Source organism: Diprion similis, chromosome 10 (genome assembly GCF_021155765.1).
Source record: "Diprion similis isolate iyDipSimi1 chromosome 10, iyDipSimi1.1, whole genome shotgun sequence".
Taxonomy (NCBI): domain Eukaryota; kingdom Metazoa; phylum Arthropoda; class Insecta; order Hymenoptera; family Diprionidae; genus Diprion; species Diprion similis.
The window spans coordinates 20815047-20837765 of NC_060114.1; the positions used below are offsets into that span (position 1 = coordinate 20815047).

Below are 22719 nucleotides of genomic sequence, written 5' to 3' on the forward strand. Positions count from 1 at the left end.
TGCGAGAGCTTTTCCTACCGGCAAATAACCCGAGACTTGGCACGCGTTTCAACCGACGGCATTGTTATTTGTTTTTGCATACATTTTATTCCTTATTTTTCACTTATTTGTGTATTATTGTTATATTATGTTGATATCTAATATTTTACGTCACGGAATTATTGAAATTAGAACACATTAAATTTGAGATACGTTAAGGCTGAGGATTATAGGTATGTTTACATGTGTGCGACACTTTGGACCAAGTCTCTGAACTAATAATACAAAGAACAAATATAGACTACATATAGAAAACATGGCTCACACTGTGTATTTCATAGGGATTCTGATTATTGAAAAAAAATTCAGAGACACCCAATTGTGTAAACACATATTTCATTTCGAAGCTAAGGAGTGAGATTTTATTGGGATTGTCACTTTGCCATGCGTCATCTGGTGGGAAAAAATAAAATCAATGCAACCAGGCTGACAGCTGACCGCTGACCGTCGTTTTTCGTGTATGGATAGTGGTGCAGGTATATAATTGATTGTGTTTAATTAATTCATGTGACACGAGTAATTTCAAAGCCCAACAATTATGATTTGCCCCCATTAAAATTAAAAACTTAGGTTATGTGGTCATAAAATGACGGCGACAACCAGGCCTGACATCATGAGGGCATTTTCTGATCTGCGCGCCATATTCATGCAAATTTAAGGAGTCGAAAAGTTTTTCGCAATGAATAAATTTCAAATGAATTTTCTACGACGGTTAAAATAACAAAAGTTGATGAACATTACTAACCTTAAATTTTGATGCTACAACCTATCAACTCGTTCTTCGTTTTGAAAGGAGAAATAAAAATTCACTGACAAATGAACAGGAGAAATTCGTTGCTATTTTGTTTTTTACATTATTATTATTATTATTATTATTATTGTTATTATTATTTTTACTGAAACTTTGTAAACTTGAATCTTTATCACAGTGTCGATTTTATTGATATTATACCGCTGCACGGCTCACAGCGAATTTGAAAAACATTTAGCGTTTCGTAGCCGGCGTTGTTTGAATCCCAAGAGTCCTGTAAATATATTCGTAACGCCATGTAAACGGTGGTTCTTCGATTCGTTAAATAAATAATTCATTAGTCCGCACGGGGTTTACCCGGCGTTATAGGTCCGTGGGTGTAAGGCGGGTATCTCGCCTACATCTTCGTTTCTGGGGTGGATGTACATTATACGTCTGCATGTACACCGCAATACATAAGCATAACCTACCCATCCACGGCTATGTGTGTATATATATCGGGAAAAATCTACATCGCGCCTAATTACATTACGGATCCAACTTCCCTTTCAATATTTATGTGTCGGAGGGGGCCGCCCACCGCCATTTTGAAAATATTATCCTTACCTACCCCTAGATTGAAAGAGCAAAAGAGGCGCCGCGCGAGCCTACCGAGAGGTAGAAAGTGGACCGAAGGGTGGCGGGAAGATTACATGGAACATAATATCCCCAAGTACTTACACTTTATGTTTAAACACAATAATGCATGCTACTATAATCCGCTTGCGTCCACAGCACCCTTCGTGTCACTTCTTTTTCTTCAAAGTTCAAGTCGAAAATGTTGTTCCAAATAATGAAAAAAGAATGCTTTCCAAGTTTGAGCTCTCAAGATTATTATTTAGAGGTGCATCATCGCGATTTTCTATTCCCATTTTAAAGAACATGGGGAATTTTTTTTTTTCAATTTTGGAAATTTCGAACTCATCAACTCATTAGCGTACTGATAAGACGAAAACGTATTTTTGTAGGGAATTGAACGCTCTACAAAAAAGGTCTGTTATTATTTTATCATAAATCTACTCTGTCAAAAGTTATCTAAGGTCAAAGGTCAACAAGTTCTTTTCGTCAGCATTCCTTTCTCGCCATGCGGAACAATATTTTCAACTGGAATTTTGTAAAAAAAGAAACAAGAAATCAAAAAAACATCTATCTGAAAAAAATTTGAGGATTGGCAGAAAATATCAAAGTTAGATATATTAAAAAGAACAAAAAAAATCAAAATCCAAATATCTAAAAAAAAAAACGATGTAGATAGGTTTGAATAATTTTTTAGTCTCTTTTTTTTCAAACAGTACATTTGAGGAGACAAATTTACAAAAAAAAAAAGAAAAAATGTGCCGATAAGTCAAATTTTGAAAAAGTTATAGCTATTTCATTAAAAATTAACAACTTTTTTTTGGTTGGATAGAAAAATTTGAAAAACTTGGGAAAAACGTTTTTCATAAGGTAGAAGAATATAAAAAACTTTCAGTCAAATCGAAACGAGTCTAGTCCGAAAGTGATCGATTTGGCGTGGAATGCCCTAAATGTACCCCAAAAATATATTCATTTCAGTATCTCGTGTGTATAATGTAAGGTTACACGCAGTCCACATCACATACCTATAATGTATTACATATGAAATCGCCAAGGTGTTCGGTTCGTTCATTGGGTGATGTATTCGTCATGCTGCGCAGTCCTTCATCTTTCTCCTCCCCCTCTCTCGCTCTCTCTCTCTCTCTCTCTCTCTCAAAATAACCCATGCTTCCTGGGTAATGAAATTTTTGAAATACCTGGCAGCGCGTGTCTCCGGTAAGTGAAGGGTGCGGTTAAGCGTTCGATTTATCGTTTTCCACCGGAAGGATTCGATAGATCGAACGGGGGAGAATGAAACAGAGAAGGAGAAGCAAGCCGCTTGCTCTCGAACACATAATATACACATCGGCCATAAACTACAAGATTCCAGGCGACAACGGGACAAAACTACCGCCGACATACTCTACCGAGTAAATTAGGTACTACGCGGTAATAGAGAAATGAAGAGCGTGATTCTGTAAATTTTTATTCCAAATTAACAAGTGATTATAAGTTAATGTAGCCAATTATCTTGCGGGTGGTATCACGGGGTGAAATTTCGGAAATACGTTTTTATCGGCCAATGTATACGAAGAGAAAGAGAAAAATAAATTGGAACCTAAGAGAGAGAGGGAAAGAAAAAAAAATGGAAAAGAAACTGCTGTCTTTATCGTTACAAAAGCACGTATACTTGGAGTTTAAAGAAGAGCGAGGGTGCGGAGGAAAAGAGGGGGAGGGAAAATGATGTCGTATTTCTAAACCTCCCTCTATTATTCCGACACCGTTTATCGCTCGGGTCGTTACAAATATCTTTCTCGGTATGGTTGCGAGCCTCCGCCACGCTACGATGGAGTTACAGCTATAAACTGGAGAGTCTAATACTTTTTGAGAAATTTAGTTACAGCCGACCCAGCAGCATCGGAGGTGAAATAAAAGATCCGGGGAAAAAAAGGAAATTATAAAATAAGAGAGACATACGCGCAGAGAAGTTGAAGGTAATAGTAATAGTACGCAGGTGCTCACGTATGAGCTAGCGGAAATCGTAGTTCTTTTTAAACAGAGATGTTTACCGTGTGTAACGTTTTGCCTACGATAAGGCGTAAATCACAGTCGGTTTCACCAACAATGCTGGCAGACACGCGCATACATTTGTGTGTACATAAGGTATTCTCCGAGGTCAATAACAAGCCAAGAATTATCGCGGTGTAGATGTTATACCAACATGTTAAATCTGGTGTAGCTACACGGGCATAGAGTAGTTCTTACACAGAGAGACGTTCCGCTTGGCGGGCTATTCGAATCGTAAATATATATCATTCGTCTTGCAGGGTAGCACGCAGTAAACGTGCGTTAAGTAGGAGCCGCGGGTGCAATGATTTAAGGGAAGACGTAAATCTCGAATGAGCTATGATGAAACGAGGTGAACAGCTTGCCCACAAAACATCATACCATACATAACGCGACGCACGAGCCTTGCCAACGCCACGCTCCTTTGCTCCGCTCCGCTGCTGCCAGTATAATATTTATTATACTCGAGACAGCTCTCCTTAGCCCGAGGAGGAGCGGATGATGTTACTGCACGGTAGATACGCACACAATACAAACACAAACGCTAACTCACATATACACACATCTTCAAAGTCCGTTAGGGCTCAGGGGTAGGCGAGCCGTCAAGTGCATCAACGAGACTTTACACTGCTGCCAACTGTAATCACCATTTTGATTTCAACGAGGTTGTAACTAGGGAGCTCGAGTAGTTTCCTTTCCCTTCCCTTCACCCGGCCGCCGCAAAGCAATTTAACTCTGGCGTATTTCTGCTCGCCTGAATCACAGTGAAAAAAAAAAAAAAAAAAAAGAACATAGAATGAAAAGAGGGAGAATAAAACAAACAAAACTAGCCAACTGTCGTTATCCAGAGATCGAGTGACGATCGTATGTGAAGCTACAACGGTTATACACACTTTGGAATAACGACAACAACAGAAAGCAAATTCACGTTGGTTAGAGGTAAAATTCGCACTCATTGGAGTTGAAATCGTACATCTCAATTAATTTTTTACCGTCATTTTTTACAACCTGACATAATTACGCTTGTGCCCGGTTTACGCTGGAGTAGCTGAAGTATAATTATAAGCGTATCACAGAGCGGCCATTTTGGTTTGAAATTCAATTACCCAGCATTCGTCCGATATAGAAAGCCAGACATGAAACGTCGAAAGAAGGTGCTATTTTTTTGGGGTAATAAAGATCGATATCGAATTTTACGAGTATTTACTCGTAGGTGCGGTGCAACCCAATCAACTCTTGCACTCTGATACGTCACCTGAGAGACCGATACCATATTTTACTGCATCCTTGGCGTAGTTTGTATGTCATGAAAGGCCACAGGTATCCGAGTGTACGAGACCACTGGGGAATGTCGGCGGTAGCATGGAAAAAAGGAGGGGGGAGGTTAAAAAAATGTACCAAGAAAGAAAAAAAAACCACCAACACACACACGGAGAGAACCCCACCTGCAGGGTCAGAGCACAAATTCCCCGAGGAACAGTTGGTAAGAAATATACTGTTCCACCAGTTATCTGGTACTGGATATTTCTTCAGCGTTTATTTCCATCTGATACGAGCTGGGACGGAGTCACTCTATTACTTACTGATAAAGCGGTCTGATACAAACAGTTCCTTTCGCCCTCTCCCTCCGACCTCTTCGCGGTCTCAGTGGAGTGGATGTAGGGTACCTATATCGCAAGACCGCTGCACGGTGTAAAATTTCGCCTCTTCAAGTCACGAGCTTCCTTGAGTTCACCCTCGCGCCGAGCGATTTCTAATCAACCATCTATAATTGATATAGTCTGTACAGGGGCCGGGCGGATCTAATATCCGCCTATGAATGAGTAAACGCTCATGCAGGGAAGCTGGCGAGGCGCTTTGCCGAGTCAAGGTTAGGTTAGGTTAGGTTGGCAGAATGTAAAAGTACTCCAAGCAATATGGTGTCGAGAAAACTATTCATCCGATCGATTCGACCCAATTTTACCGATGTCGAAGTACATCAAGCCTTGCGCAGTCTGTCACGTTTCCATTTTGCCATATTAAATCGATTCACGGTAGAAAAGAGGCACGGAAAAAACTTGAAAAATTAAATGCGGCTGTTTTCAAAAATTGAAACCACCAGATGGCGCTTTACTACATGTACACTTTAATTGTCTCGCAGCTTAAACGATTCTGAGGATTTCCGCGAGAATGTCAAACTCACTGGAGAGTTGTTCAGAAGAGAAGAGCTTCGGATTCCATCAGGCGCGTGTGTGTTGCCAACCCTTTTTGCTCGCGGCGCATGAGTTAACAAGAACAAGAGGGGAAAGTGGTATAATTTCGGATCCACCTGGTAACGCCGTGTATAATCTTAATTTATATCACTCGATTCGTATGATGAGTTGATTATCACCGCATGGTTATCGCAGGTTCGTTTGATTCATTACAATTACCGCATTGAACAGCCGTATATAACTGAATATTATACGTATACATGTACAACGTCTATATGATGTATACAGTGAACAGCAAAGCGGGGAATGTCGCAAATGCGGCTAATTCATTAGTTAGGCGAAAGCACCGCCATAACACATACACAGATTATTATAGAGAGTGCGATGCGCATACGGGGAGATATTCGGATCGCTGACTGGCCGAGCTAGCAGCTAGCGAGCGACCAATTTCAACGATTATTTATTCCTAATGAAAATGAATGGCTCCCTGCCGAGTAATGTGGTAATCGTCCAGCTATTTACCTGCCTATTTACGTGCCGCAGAGTCGCGTTGCTCTTCGTTTCAACCTCTGTGTTATTATCGGTATTCATTGTAAAGCGATGCTAAATTAGCTAGCAAATCTTATACTCTCACTTTCTGCCATTTCGCGGAACGGTTTTTGGATCCTAAACTCGCAAGGAAACGAGTTACCTTTGATTGTATTATCTTCTTCGATGATATTGTTACAAAGGGTGAAATCACCCGTTTTGACCGCTTTTTTGTTCTAGTATTCATCGTAAATCTGTGTGTTCATATGTCATAAAATGAATGAGGTTGCTGCATCAAGTGATAAGGATAAAAAAAAAAGAAACGATCGTCTGTCGAATCTAAATCACATGAGTGCGCCAATCGAATGAAGTGGAAACTGCGGACCGTCGCCAAACTTGCGTAAAGAGCTCTACAGAGATTCCGAAAACTCAACTCCAGGCTCGCCTAGTGCTTCAGGGTTTTTCTCCTTTTTTTTCTCAACGACGTCGTGCAGAAAGCTTGTTATATTCACTGACCTGCGTAATCTACTCGTCTGTTTATTGCGTGACTCCTTATCGGATTTGTGCCTCATGATCAAAAGATCATAGATCTCGTCAACGAGATAATTTCTTTGATTCATTATTTGTATTTATCACCAACTTGTGTTGCTATTCTTCATCTACACCGTTTCTCGGTCTGTTTTCCCACGCTGATTTCATTATTCATTTATCAATTTCCAGCAATAACAAACAATAATTCCTATGATTGTATCGACAATACTGGAGTTTACTTCAAAGAATTCTGTCAAGTATATCGGATACTACATTCGAAGTGATTATTATTCACGTTAGATCGAACGCTTGTAACGTAAGCCACTTTCCAATTATTTGTTTTACCGTGAATTTATATAATATCTCAGACAACCTAAGTCTGAAGGAAAATTAAATCAAGAGTTAATAATATCGCCATTGTGTGCCGCAAATCTTCCAGAGTAATTCCACAAACACCACGACAGTATCTCTTGGAGGTTGCAAGCTCAAAATATGGGTACAATAACGCATGAAAGGAATAATATTACGCGTGCTTGCAGTCTTTGACGAACGGCTGGAGAATTGAATTCGTAGAAATGCCATTGGACTGAAAATCAGCTTATTGAACGAAACCTCGATACTTAATTTTCCTGAAGATATGAGAACCAAAATGAGAAGCACAACAACGTAATTCGTTCAAATGCTTTTCCCAGGAACGAAAGACACCGTAACTTTTGATCGAACATTAAAGAATCTTTATTTAACATGAATTATTGTTATTGTAGATATATGTTTAGAAAGATGTAAGGATATCAAAAATAATGCTCGCATAAAACAGAATAAGAAAATAACATTAAAAGAAAACATGAACACCAAGAGAAAGAGCAGTAGCTTCTTTTGTCCAGTTGTTTACCTTCCTTTTTTCCCATCCCCCGTACTAATTACACACGACACGAAATCTCTGAAGAGAAATTAGTTGGGACTTTGTACCCTCGTGTTTGCTTAATGGAGTCGTAAAAAATTTACGGGATCAACGCTTGTGTAGTGCAAGTAACAAGAGAATGCTTAGATTTTCTTGTGATTTTTTTGGTTGTTTTTGTTTTCTTTTTCTCCGCCCCCCCACTCGTTTCAGTTTTTCATACGCTGCATTTGGGATTTTCTTTCACCAACATCAACGAGGCAGTCCAAGGGATCGCGGCTCCTTCTCTAATTTTCGTAGAAAATAAAAGTAAAAACCAAATAAAGACGAGAACTTTACCTCGTTATTTCACTCGAGGCGATGACCCAGGTGGGCTTGTGGTAAACCGAGGGGAGGAATGAATATGCAAGGAAGAAGGACGCCCGTTGTAATGTCAGCCCAAGAAGACAAAAGGAGTTGGTGTAAATCAGGAAAGTGACGTTCGCTCCTTGCCCGATCCCACCGCTGGCACCGAAAACATTCCACTTTTGCGATTTTGTCCCACGAGCCGCGCTGTTTTACCATCTTTTTATTTCCATCTCAACGTGTATTTTTCAGGTATAAATTTTCCCACGACTTCTCTTCTCTTCTACTCATTCTTAGCACCCAGACAGCAGAGACTGGAAGGTCCTTCCGTATTTTCAGCGTATCCTCCTCTTCCAGCCTGCGAACCTACAAACGTGCACGAATACATGCATACACTCAGGCATATGTACCCACGTACATAACAACGAGTACTCTACAAAGAAACATATGTAGAAGTGACGATGTAAATTTCACCCTTCACCCCTGGGGCCTCTTCGCCTCTGTATTCCTTCCTCTTACTCAGCGTGTGAAACCCTTGGCAAATTTCCATCCAGAGACACGAGGACCATCGCCTTATCTTTTGTCTCCAAATAATTGTTTCCCACACCCCTCGGCGCAGCTAGGCTTACAGAGAATACACACATATATTAGGGTGCCGCGCAAGCCGCCCTGTCAAAATTATTACTTCTTTTTTTTTTTTTTTTTACTTCTTATTCTTCTTCGCACCGCAACCCAAGATGCTGCTGCTTGGGAATAAAATTGTCGAATCGAATATGGCGCATTTTCCGTACCTCTAAAAAAAGTTTCGAACTACACATCGTGAAAGTTACGAGGTTAGGTTGACCCGTCACATTTCGGCCATCTCAACTTTGTAGCCAGCGTCTACTGGGTTGGTGGACCTGATAAGTAGACAAAAATCTCGTCGCCAATTGGACGAATCTATCAACGAAACCACGTGATTTGGCGCTTGCGCATTTGGATGCTCAGTTCCGTGAGACTGTCACGATGTACTGTAGCTTTTGTTCTTCATAAACTTGGAGTCAATTGATTGTAGTAACTTTTTTTCGTCCCGTACGATCTGTTATTTCTTATAGCCAATTGCTGAGGAAGTTAGGCGCGGTGGACAAATATTTGCCCTGAAAAAGCAAAGATCTAATATCCTCTTCGCGGAGATGTGTTTTTTCTCTCGTTAGCAAACCTACAGGCGCAGTGTTCAGCTTTTGCGCGTACCTTATATATGTTCTGGTTGGGATTATAGCTGGATTATCCGTCTCCTCCTATGGTGCGTTCTTCTTTCCCACATTTTTTGCCCACTTCTTTTCCTTCTTTTTCCTTCATCTCGAATTTTTCTCCTCGACATTTCTGGCGCAAATCCTGTTTGAAGAGTAGAAAATTTTTTCTAAATATATTCGCACGTCGTATCGTGTCAACGTTGACGCGTAGGTGATTTAATAAAAGAAAAAGAATATAGTTACAGTATAGTGAGAAAGAAACGTAACCTGCATATCGTTTGTTTAAATTTCAGCTTTTGCAAGGCCACCGGTGATTTCTCACGCTTATGGCCGCGTCTGCAGACAAGCTCTGAAAGGATAGAAATGAAAAACAAACCCCCGCCCGCCCGCCCACCCTCGGCACTGATGCTGTTACACGTGTGCCCGAGTTTCGAAACTACAACGGTGATGCGGAATTGTTGCAAAGAAAATTCGCGAATCTCGTTATTCCCCCGATTTAGATACAAGAATAAGGGATGTTTGCTCTGTGGGGGAGTTTAAGGTTCTTAAAAATGGATTCAAGTTGCCCTCCAAGAGTCCCTCGGCGTTTAAGGAAAGCGTTGTTGTACCCTCGAGGCGCCCTTGATTCGCCCTTTTCACAAACCTCAAGCGAAATTCGTGCCGCCGTGTAAGCACGCACCTTACTACGCACCCGGAGGCATAAAGCATCGAGGCTGGGTCTACATCTGGGTGAAATTCGCAGGTTAATTCCACACAGAGACGGCCCGTCGTTACATGCAGTACCTACGTGTATCCATTTCGCGATGAAAATTCACTTCTACAATTCAGTGATGAAAAATAATTCTACCGGACAGAATTGACCGTTTTTTTCTTCACCCCGGTAATTATAAATTCTGTTTTAATATACGCAACTTGATAGCTAAAAAAAAAAAAAGACAACGTAAGATAAAACCTTAACTGGTGTATAAATAATTTTAACACTAATTTATATTCAACGCGCAGACACCTGTAATTTGAGGTCATACAGCATTCAGCATATCTAGTTGCATCTGCAGCGGGGTGAAAAGAAAAAAAAAATTTAATTACAGTAGAAGACAAAAAAAAAGCAAAACGTATACCCGAGATTCTTGCTACCACCGAAAAAATTAATCAAGATATAACGTACGTGATCGGAATAATGCGGCTAGCGATTAGAAATTCCTGTGTTTTTTTTTTTTTTTTTTTTTTTTTTTTATTAACAGAAGTATAAAAAGAACAATAGAAAAATATTAACACTCATAATCAGAGATATTACCGAATTGATCCAGAGTTTCTTTTGTCTAAATCTTCACTTCTGGTCTAGAGTTTTTCAGCGTTTCACGTTTGCAAAACAAGCCAACACTTTATGCATATATAAAGTATAAAGTCCAGGCGACTCGTGCAAAAGGGATGAAGACTTAATCTCGGGGTCAAAGTTCGCCGACCTCATTTGTGCGATTTTATGCAACCTGTTCGTAATATGATATCGCGAGGAACACCGAGCGTTGCATATTAAACGCTCACACTTATCCGATCGCATGACTGTGCCAGCAATCTCTTTTCAAAGCTTACGTATACCTGGAAGCTGGGGACGATGCAAAGGTCGACGGATAACGAGAGAGGAAAAAAAACTGCAAGAAATATTGAAAACCCTATATGTTGGGTTGCAAAATCGTTTCCCATCATTCAGGGTCGATCGTAGATTGTAATAGTGTTCAAAGATCAGATTCTGGTCCATTCATTCGACCATAATTTATTATTTGATGAAAACAGCGAAACAAGATTAGCGAAAGTTGAATCGTCGTTCTTTACGGTAGGACAAATCCGAGATACCGTATTTTTGTTTCTGAAATTTCATTCAGGATACAGTCAAACATGGGGGTAAAATTTAAGACAAACTTTCACGATAACAAACAGATAACAGCCGTCGTGTATCCGAGGGTATATTTCTATCGAACAAGTTTTTCCATTTAAATGTTCTTTGCAAACGATTAGGCGCATAACGGAGGGTATATAATAACAATCGATATTGATTCATGCGACGCCATTTCCCCCAAAATTGAGGGAGGAGAGACAGAAGACAGAAAGAAAAAATGATCCAAACTGTCGCTTGAAACATGTATTTGATCGGTTTATTTGCTTTTTAAAACTTTTTTCAAACTCTTAAAATCATATGCAAAACCGTGAATTTTGGGGTGGAAACAAACGAGGTAAAAAACGCTTTGAAATTTTTCCAGACGTTCCAGATCCGCCAGGGCGGCCATTGATAATGGCTTTCACATCCCGTTCGGTGAATCTCTCATGGGCAGCGAGTGCAAACTCGCATAACAACCCGATCTCCAATTACGTCATCTACATTCGGTGAGTGAAATAATAATTTAATCATTCGACGATTTATTTCTATGCACAAAATTGCCGGGGGTGCAAATCTCGGCTCAATTTATGCGGATACATGTTTGCAGGAATATTACATATATGTACGTGTACACGGAACCAACAGGCGGATAATTTTCTTCCGATACAAGGTACAACAAACCTCCAGGGATTTATTGTCAGAGGAAAAAAGAACGAGAGGTAAAGAATTTATCGCTTTGCGCAATTCGGGCCTGCAGTCCTATCTGCCTGCGATAATTAAAACCGTGTTCAGGAATGTGTACGCATCAATAATCAATACGTCTCGGGTTCCCGGTAATAAAAATTCCTCTGATGAGCTCAGGATTTTTAAACACTTTACGAAAATAATTCATAGCCTTGCAAGCCAAGAACTGTGTGATTTTTTCACGAAACATTAAAGTTTCGAGATTCAAATTTTATGAAACTCTCATTTTTCTCTATACCCAAACTATTTGCCCCCGGAATTCGGAAAACTTGGCCCAGCAAGAGTGATTTTTTATGCATACTCAATTGGGTTGTGAAATTGATCGATTAATTGGAAAAAACGATAGATCGATTGATCGTAAGAAGGATAAATTGAAACACCGATTAGTCGAAGAAATAATCGAACGATGTCTACGATTAATCAATTAATCGCAGTAAAGAGAATATTCGCCCGGAAATTCGCATGAGATTAAACATTTCTATTGAAAGCACCACGAGAAGCACGTGGAGAACGCACTCGCTTAATATCAATTCCGTACTTAAATGCTTTGGTGAAGAGGCGGCTGGGCCAAGCGAAGTGAGGCGAGGTGAGGCGAGGCGAAGCGCAATACTATCTCGTCAACTATTAAAGCAGCCCCTAATTGCTCGTACGTGAAACAGGGGTGATTAATGACATTTGCTCGAGGACTCTGTGTACACACCGAACACGGTGTGCAACGGCGATGACTCTGACGTTAGCGAGATAATGCCCTCGAGAAATCTCGATCGAATATCTATGGTTATGTACATACATAGTGACTTGCGCACATGCAGGGTGTTTCCAAGTAAGCCCCGCAGTATGTTGGGTTGCCTTCCACCGAGGGGAAAAAATATCGGTAAAACAAGCCTACCGACTTATCGGTAAGTAACGTCGCGTTTAAAGTCCTCGCGATTGAGCTGGAACGGCCCTTATTGCGAATTATAACCTAAACCGAAGCGTTCAGTGATCGCGTTCCGGAGTCAAGTTAAAGTGATTATATAACGACTTGATTAATGTGACAATGACTCGATAGGTCTGTTTTACCGATATTTGTTCCCCTTAGTGGTAGGCAAGCCAACATACTGCGGTGTTTACTTGGAAACATCGTGTATACCGTAGCCCTGACTTGTGCATACGGCATGCGATCTGCATTACACACTGCAGCTTGCAGGTCTTCTGCTGGAAGAACGCCCAAGGATTTGCCACCCAGTCAGCCTATGACGTCTTTTCATAAACCAGCTACTACTAAAGCATTAACAAGAATGAGAATATAGAGATGTCGTGGGGTTTCCAGTGTGCGTTTTAGTATATCTAACTATTTAAGACACGAAGAAAGAAGTGGAAATTGAGAAAGGGGATGGGGTCTTTCTCTCTCATGGTTTAATTCTAGTACCGTATACCTCATATCTGCGTTAGGAAATATAATTAAATATTTTATTAACTCACCCAACTGGAGCACACACATATATATCCGTATAACTATAATACGGACGGGCCGACGAAATCCATGCTCGTCTGCGAGGCTTGACTTAATTTAAAATTTCTTAGCTAGACTGCCGCCGCCGCTACTGCAGCTGCACAGCATGGACTCATAAAGCTGCAGTGCTTTTTTTGTTCGATCCGTGTTTTTTTTTCGTCATTCTCTTCCCCGTCCCTTCTCGCTCCGGTTAATTGTGAGATATTTTATTTCCATTTCCCTTTCTCGACTTCTCATTCTTGTTCTTATTATTTCACCCACTCCTTTTTGTTTCATATTCTTCCTTTATAGGTATGTACAGTCTGTGTGTTTTCTTTTTATTTTCAATATTAAGCCGGAAATATATATTCCGGCGTCCTGAATACGTTGCGAGGTTATTTTTATTTTCCTTTACAAATAGAGCCGGGTGCAGAGAGCCGAGAGAACGCGTTTTGTTGGAAATCTTTAATCATGTTTTTCACGGGGATAAGCCGGGATGATAAGTTGCGAGAAATATATCAGGGAGTGTCGTTAGGGGTCGCCAAATATTGGAGTTTCCCTGAGAATTTTTCTTCCATATTCTCTCCTTCTCATTCCGTCCAGGGTTACCTTCTCTATTCTCTCTGCCTTTCTCTCGCTCTTCAACACACTCAACGTCGATTTTCTGTCTTTCGCTACACCCGGAGTAAAACTATTGTAATACTTCAGGAAAGTTCGGAAAAATATTAGTTTTATAGTAAAGTTCCTAGCCAAAGAGTTTAAATTGACCACTGGAAAATTCTTGCGGAGAAAGTTGACGGTTAATTACCTCATAATGAACAGCCGTTATGGCGGAGTCTGGCTGCTAATCAGAGCTCACACTTACTGTCGCAATATCTTCAGAGCTGGAGCAGATAAATCAGTCACAGATTTTACTTTTACTTATTTATTTATTTATTTATTTATCTATTTTTTTTTTTTTTAACAATTGCTACGGATTGTGATCTAGTGAAATTTCGACATCACCCACATAAACGAAAAATGAATATGAACTCGATCCACGCCGGCGATTTTTGTCCAATCATGTAGAGCTAGGCGAAAAAGACGCTCTCATATGGATTCTTCTCGTAAAAAAGAAACATCATTATCGGCAAACTTGGCAGGATAAATCTTTTCTCCAAACTTCTTTATTTTACGTTGTTTTTCTTATCTTTTTTTTAGCACACACAACCGTACGACCAATGAATACCAGAGGTGCGCGAAAACTATTTGCATTCTCCGAACTCTTGGGTCTGCTTCTGTGAATGCAAAGGAGAGAAGCAATTTACTCTAAATCGACATTGAAACCTTGTGCAGAATTTGTAGGAATTATTTTGAGATTAGATAAGAAATTGATGATCAGAAATAGATTTGGGCAAAAATCGATAGCTAGACAAATGCTTGTACAGTAATGTTCATTGATCCGTTCTCTTTCCGGCTAACTTGTTTTCGGTCCGAAACTAAATGTGAGTACGATTCTATACAAACTATGTGACAATGACTGCCAATCTCTCTCGTCGGCCGCATCGCCATTCATTGTCACATAATTCGTATAGAACCGAACTTGCATTTTGTTTCGCACCGAAAACAAGATAGCCGGAAGGGGAAGGCATTAATGAACAATACTGTATACAGTAAAATAGATGACTCGGCAGAAATTAGTACAAACATCGATAACTGAACAAAAATTTGGACAAAAACCGATAGTTAGATGAAGAATTGGAGAAAAAATTATAACTGGAATGAACAAAAATGAAAGAAGCACAATTAATTGTTACAGAATAAATTTCGAAAGAAGACCAAGTGAAAGATGGAGACCAAATATTCGTTGTAATGCGTTTGAGGGTCGTCAAAATTCAGAGAACACTTCCATAGTATAGCGTTGCATCCTGCAGTTGAAAGAGGGAAAAAAATTGCCTCGATCGGATCATCGATAAATTTGGAATCCGATAGGGAAACTTTGATCTGAAAAGGGTGGAGGAGCAGACATTTCAGTTTCATTTGATCTTCGGTGGTTCTCCGACAATTGATAGCATTCATTCGGATGTTTTAGGAAGGGCCCAGAATCGCTTAACCGAAAGCTGGGTCATCTCCTTCTCCTCCTCCTTCTCATCGTCCTTCTCGACACGATTCCTCCCCCCTCAAAGGATTTCTAACCTCACCAAAGCTCTTTATTTCCCGTATGAAATCCACAAGAGCGAATCCCCCTTCCTTTCGTTATCGCATGCTCAAACCCATTCATTATTTCTAGAAGAATCAGTCTCAAACTCGTCCTGCAGTGAGTCCTGCGTCCTCCATTCAGCCGCCTCACATCCTTTTTGGGTACTACAATTCGACATTGCTTATTGGCAGTTCGGCAGCCGGATTTTCGGCTGCGGGATTCCACCTTCGAAATATTACTACCCTTCCAAGATCTTCGAGACGATTACGACGTGCACCAATGACTCTTCTCAGTTTCGAAAAGGAAAAGCTTTCCACGGCTGCCTGAAGGATTTTCTCGCGGAGTTCAGAGCTGCTTCGGCTTGAAATTTCAAACGAATTAAACGCCCGCCTCGTCTTGTTCCCGCAGTTACTTCGCCGTACAAGCCCTGAGGGACGCCGCGTTGAATGTTAGCCCTTTCAAGGGTCTCCAGCAGCGGAGGGATTCCGGTCGAGATAAATTAGGCTGATCCGTTACTCCGAGGTCCGTCTGCAGCGGCATGTCTACATTCATGGCTATATGAACGCTCTTTGAACTCGAGTAAATTGGCTCGGTGTTATATCATTTTACGGAGAAGACCGAGGCACCTGCAGATTTTATAATCCGTTCGCGCTTGGGATAGGCGTTGTTTAATTTATTTGAGCAGAAGAACCGGTGCAAATACCCGAGACTGATCCATAGATTATCTGTCACTCCGCGCAAGTTTGAACTCGGCGGCGGATGGAGGGAGCAAAAAATTAAGCACAGTTCGATGGTCGACGCGTTCCGCTCAATAAAAGGGGTTTTAAACACTCGACTAGGTAGCCGCGATAAAGTAAGCATTTAAGCGCGTCAAATAAATCTTCCTCAAGCTTGTAAATCACCTCGTTCTATACGCGAAAGCTCTAGTTTCGACTCCGCGAATTTTACGTAGGTAGGTATATAAGAGCGCCTCTGCCCGCCAACCTACGGGATCTGTAGTCGCGCTCGTGACTTATCGGCGCACACCGTTTGCGCGCAGCTCTTACACACCCAGCCCCGCAGGCAATAAAATTCCCCATGCATCACCGTCGAGGGTTGAAAACAGGCTGATGAACGATCGGCCTCCTTGCACCGCTAGCCCCTTCGGACCTCAAGTTCGACCTCCGAAACCGCGACCTAACAGCGCCCTCATTCCCGCAGTGACATTCTTTACGCTCCTCTTCAGCTATTATTTCATTCGCTAACGAGCTCTGTCAGCTCCCGCCATTTCCTCCTCGACCCCACGGTGCAGGAGTCATCCTTTTCCACACTGTATGCTCATCCTGCCGCTGCAGTTAGCCTCCCGCACGCTGCTCGCCGAAAAAAGGTTTCTGATGAATTTTATGGCGCTTTCTTCTTGCCTTGGTTAATCTCAATTCTTCCCGGTGATCGATCGATTTTTCATGCAGGGTGATCATTATTATATACCGAGAGGAAATTGTGAAACTTGATTAACGTCATGTAGTACTCCTACCCTTACCGATTGAGCAAACTCCCACTTTTTTTGCTATATTCAATAAACAAACGTACAATATTGCATGAAAACAGTCTCATGATAGCTCATTTTACTCCTTATTCTTTCCGGGATGGCGGAAAGTATCTCAACTATGCACATTTTGGTTTCTGTAATGTGGAAATAGTAACACGTGCCTAAAAATCAGGCATTTTTTCGACGATTTTTGGGACACGAATAACTTTCCTGAATTCCGCTACAAAAGATCGATGTACCGTGACAATTTGAATTCTTTCCGTCCGCTTGTTTATTCAATATAGGTAGAAAAAGGGTGAATTTTCTCCGTCGGTAAGGGTAGGAGTACTACGTTACCTTAAGTGCCCGACTGCAAATGCGCGAGTTTTGTCCTATTTTCATACAGGCTAGCCACCTCATGTTTCAACTGTCGAACGCGGCTTGGGAAGGCTATTGTAGGTTATGCGGCTTTTTCTATGTCAAGCAGATCTCAAACAATCGATGTAGTGATTCCGGAAGGCTCAGTAAACAATTGTTATTAACTGACTGATGACTGGTAACTGCTACCGAGTCATCATAGCAACAAAATTTCGTTTGGAGTAAGTTGGCTCCCGTACCTTGTAGCGGAAAATATTATCGTTGTACGATCTCGCTGACTAACAAAGTTCAATTATTTTGTTCAAGCGGACTCAGCCTGCCAATTTTCACCGTTTCCTCTGGGTATAAACTTCCGCCATGTAGCCTAGTGTAAACATCCGAAGATTGAAGTCAATCCGCAGATCCTCTATTTTGTTGCACTTGATTCCGGCCGCCGATCTTCATCCAGGCTCCGAAGCAATCACATTCAATGTCCTTTCGTCCATCCGTGCACTTCCAATTAATCGAAAGGGCGGTCCGCAATTTGCCATCGATGTATATATCTATACACACACATACCGACACATTCATAGACAGATACAATATACAGTGCTACACGTGCAGCTGGTTCAGAAATCTACGTTGGCGTCACCGTGTGTATGATCAAGGCAGCAGCGTCGCAGTTTCATCCTACCGAATGCATTCGGTGTACACCGAACTCGTTCAAATAACGATGCAGCGCCGGCAATTCGAATATCGAACAATTCCGTTAAGATAGATTAATTGTGGGTGTGCGGTTAGTAGACATGCATCCAGGCGTTGGTGTGTATTCATAGATCTATAGAGTGCAGGAATAATTATGGTGGCGCGTCCAGAGTTCCCAATTAAAGTTCATCCATTACTCCCGTTACTCTACAGCTATAAAATCCACCTCCTCGTCAAAAAAAACCATTTTAACATGCATCTGCATAATCCGATATAATCGGCGCCGACATTTCCTCAACGGATGGTTCTGATGATAAGCACTATTATTATTATCATTATCATCAAGGATGTAAAACACACCGCCATGTTTTATTCACATGTAAAACGAGGTGCAAGGTGAACTGCAGCTCTTAAAACGGTTGACTGCTGGTGTGATGTCTTCGAGGAGGGAAAAAGAGAGAGAGAGAGAGAGAGAGAGAGAGGAAAAAGAAAAGGGAAAGAAAAGAAGAGGAGAAAAAACGTGACTACGCCGAGATACGGCGAAGGTAATTCACCATGTATTTCCAAGACTTGGTGCTCAGTTGAAGACATCTCGAGTTGGAAGGGCTCTTCTCTCGTTCATCCCCACCCTCCCTTACTCGCTGCGCCGCTGCGCCTCTTACGTTCTCTGGTGCTTTTTTAACCTCCCCTTCGCCTTATATTCCGGCGTAAAAAGTAGCGTCAATAAATTTGGAAGGAGGTGGTCTGCATGTCTGACTGCCTGCCTTTCATTCCGATAGTTCATCACCCGCTGATCGAACAGAAATTTTCTTTTTTGTTTTCATTTTGGAAACAGGTATATCCCATCATGCTTATGTTATACGCTATAAGACAAGAAATACACGTATTCAGGGTAAATATTACTCAATTTCAGCTAATATTTACACGGTAAGTAATTAAAAATCTATCATGATAAATATTTGAGCGTACACAATTAAAAGTAAATCAATAGTGGAAGGGGGTAAGGAATTTCGATTAATAACGTTATACTGTCATCACTTTATAACGAGCGTTGCTATAATTTTGTTATACATCGACGATGGATAACCCATTATTATCAAAACCGAATTGCTAGGTTATAATAATAAAGTTTTTCGCTGATGAAACGACAGCTGATAATCACAATGGTATAATGTGCGGTAATAAAGTGGCAAGTGTTGGTTATCGGTAAACGGAACGAATAGCCGCGAGATGGTCTGTCTGACTGCAGCGAATGTCGGAGATCTTCGAGAAGAGAGAGTGCCTGAGATGATCCTGAGGGAATCCGCTCTTCTGACCTCTCAGCTAATTCCGGAAATCCCAAGCTATTGCCATGTTTATGCGAGCGCTGTGCCCAACTCGGGCGAAACAAGACGGCCATTTCAAAGATTAGACAGAAAACTTAATTATAAAGATTCTGATTGGCTGGACGCTTCTGGGATTTGTTTTTCGAGCACAGCTATCCGCGATCCTCCTCGACCCCTTTGTATTTGTATTTCTACACCGCGTCCCCGTTCACCTTTAACGCTATAGAACGAGATTAACCTTGTGTATTCTGACCGTATATAGATGCTCGAAAGGCTCGCCGCTCGTCTTTAATTTGTCCAATCCCCCCCCCCCCCCCCTTCTTTCACACACACGCTATCTCGCTCTCTCAAAAGTTTCATGTACCTATCTATCTATCTATCTACCTACCTGCATATCTATCTATCTGTATGTCTATCTATATAACTGTCTATCTACCTACCTACCTATCTATTTATCTATCTATCTGTCTGTCTGTCTATCTATTTGAAATAATCGTTTCACACGTAATCGCGAAGAAATTTTTCATCCATTAAGCTTGTATGTACAACTAGGCAAATACGTATGTTCTGCATGTAAAAATACCCGCTGTTTTTTGTACACCTTTTTTTTATGATGCATGTTCGATCACCGCGTGAGTGAGATTTGACAAGGCTGCGAAATGTTTGTCGAACAATTTTGGTTTATTTTTCTTGTTTTTTTGGGTAGATTCTGGTTTGTCGCGTCCAACTGGTTCGACGTGCAACGTACCGCGAAAAACTACAAACCGAATGCATACAGGCGTGTATATACATATGTATACGTGAATAATTAATTTACATCCCGAAACGCGCGGCTCGCGTTGCAACTTTTTCCTGTCAACTACTCAATTTTCATTTTTACCCGGCCACGCGTCTGCTGGATGCCATTAATTCGTTAATTACGGCTCGAGTTGTTATGACCAGCGACAGTTATTGACAGTGAGTATCGTTTTACAAAATCGAATCGGATTCCTAATCGATACTGGCACTACAGCGGTAGCAACGGCTGATTTTATTTCTCGTTCACACAAACTGGCTGCTGCACAGCGATGGGTAAACAACAAACCTCGCATCGATACAATATTTTGCATGCGGAATACATATTCGTTACACTTTCATTACTCTGCTTACTTATCACATTTTCATTCCATCAAAGAAAAAAGAACGCCATTAACATCTTCACCCAGCCGAGGATTCCGTGACGATATTCCGTTAAATTTCTCTCACAGGCTGCTGGCAGAATCGGAATTGGGAATCACTCGCATCTATCCGCTTACGGTAATGAGTCACGACTACCCCTTCGACGTTTAATGATAATTTTCGGATATCAAACAGACCGTCAGAATTATCGATAATATGGAAGGGTACACACGTAGGAAGGTATATATGTGTGCAGGACGTGCGTGCATCCAGGATCGAGTTTGCTTTTAACGGTGATGCAAAATTTATCACCCCCTTTCCTAATCCGATCGCCCTTCACGCCGGCCTGCATCGAATTATCTGATTTAATTCAATTTTCACCGATTAATTTTTCCCCCGCTGATTTTCAACAGGCAATTATTATCCACTGCGCGTGTGTATATATATATATACATGTATGTTCATTCTCGTGCCGAAATATGATCGCCGCTATGGACAACATACAGCGAGCAGATGAATCCGTCCAAACAAGGATCCTCGTTCAACTTTTACCGAACTTTGTATGCTGCCGTTTTTTTGTTTCTCTCTTTCTCAAGCAGGTTTCAAACTTTGGTGAAAACTTTCGCTTCTTATTTTTATCCTTATTACTACTATCGCTACGTTTTTTCCTCTCACTTCATTTCAAATCGTTCCCTCTACCTTCGGCTTGTTTAGCGATCGAGGATCTCAACTTGAGCGGAAAAAAGAGGCTGAAAAATAACAAGATCACTCCAATTTCGTTACAACAAAAATCTTGAAATCTTTCACGATTGTTAATCGAAACAAATTTAAAAATGTTCAGACGGTACGGTTCACGTAAAAATTAGTGATACGAAGTTACGAAGTTAAACTCAAGTCCATTGAATTGAATATTATCATGATTAGAAGACTCTATTCTCAATACAAAAATTCAAATAAAGAATCTTCATTATAAACCGTTTTGAAAAGTGCAGAAAATAGTTGAAGAAAGAAGAAAAAATCAACCAGAATCATTCGTTCGATTTCACTCTACGTTAAACAACGTTTCGGAACTAAATCCGTGCAGCGATGGAACCCTATTATACCTATAACTGCAGGAAGTCGAAGAAGTTGTAGAAGTAGCGACAAATCCGTGCCAATATCGCTCTTCTCTCTATATACCGACGTGTATAATATAACCTACTGCTGCCGGTAGAGAAGCTTGCGGTGATTATCTTTGACTGGTTCAGCTCTGCGGTTAGTTTCTCCCGGTAGGATTATCTCCAGGTCTTCCACGACTCCCGATATACAGCGTGTAGGTTATTGGGTGGGTATGCACCTATCTACCACCTCCTACGTCTATGCACGTACATAACCTTCAAGGTACAATGTAACGGCACATACACAGTCACGCTTCTACACACCCTCCGGAATCCCCGTTACGCGTACTCCGAGTACCTACGTCGATATTATCTGCGAGTAAGTTTCGTTCGACGTTACATTCAAATGCGGACAGAATTTCGAACGGCGTTGACGCTCTTTTGGTCTGGTTATCACTGGTGAAAAGTTTCGTTTCAAAAACTCTGACGAAAATTTCTAACCAAATTTATACAATGAATGTGGAGTTGAGTTCTTTGAAAAAACGGTACATTATCCAAATGATTTAACAATGAAACTTTTTCGAAAATGATACTAAATTTTTCACACAACTGTACGAAAATATTACACATTTCTGAAAAATTACTGAATTTTTTTTTCTCCCGTCAGCAGATAACGTGAATGTGATTCAGAGAACGCAAGAAATGCAATATGCTCGAATTTTGTCAAGCATGCCGTGCATTCGCAGCACGCGTTACTTCGTATATGTCATAAATTGTATCACGGCATGTTATATGAGGAAGATTCCAGTCCCTAGTGAAATTCACTAGGGACTTTTGCATTGAATCCGAATTTCGTGATTAAAATCACCAGATGGCGAAAGATTCTAGTCCCCTAGTGACATTTACAAGGGATTTTTGCGCCGAACGAGAATTGCGTAACTATCGCCAAATGAGGAAAGATTCTATCCCGCTAGTGACATGTACTAGGAACTTTTCAATCTAATGAGAATTGCGTGACTAAAATCGCCAGATGGCGACAGATTCTAGTCCCCTAGTGACATATACTAGGAACTTTTGAATCTAATGAGAATTGCGTGACTAAAATCGTGAGATGGCGACAGAT

The 22719-nt window shown here is 41.0% G+C and overlaps 1 protein-coding gene across 3 annotated transcripts in view; it reads left to right on the forward strand.

The window, feature by feature from the left end:
- The window catches only part of LOC124410795 (tyrosine-protein phosphatase 99A-like), a 307496-nt gene that overhangs the window by 222242 nt on the left and 62535 nt on the right, over window positions 1-22719 (forward strand). For all 3 annotated transcript variants that reach the window (XM_046889412.1, XM_046889413.1, XM_046889414.1), the window contains exon 3: window positions 11433-11556. In XM_046889412.1, coding sequence (XP_046745368.1) covers window positions 11433-11556 — 124 coding nt within the window. The remainder of the gene's footprint in view (window positions 1-11432; window positions 11557-22719) is intronic.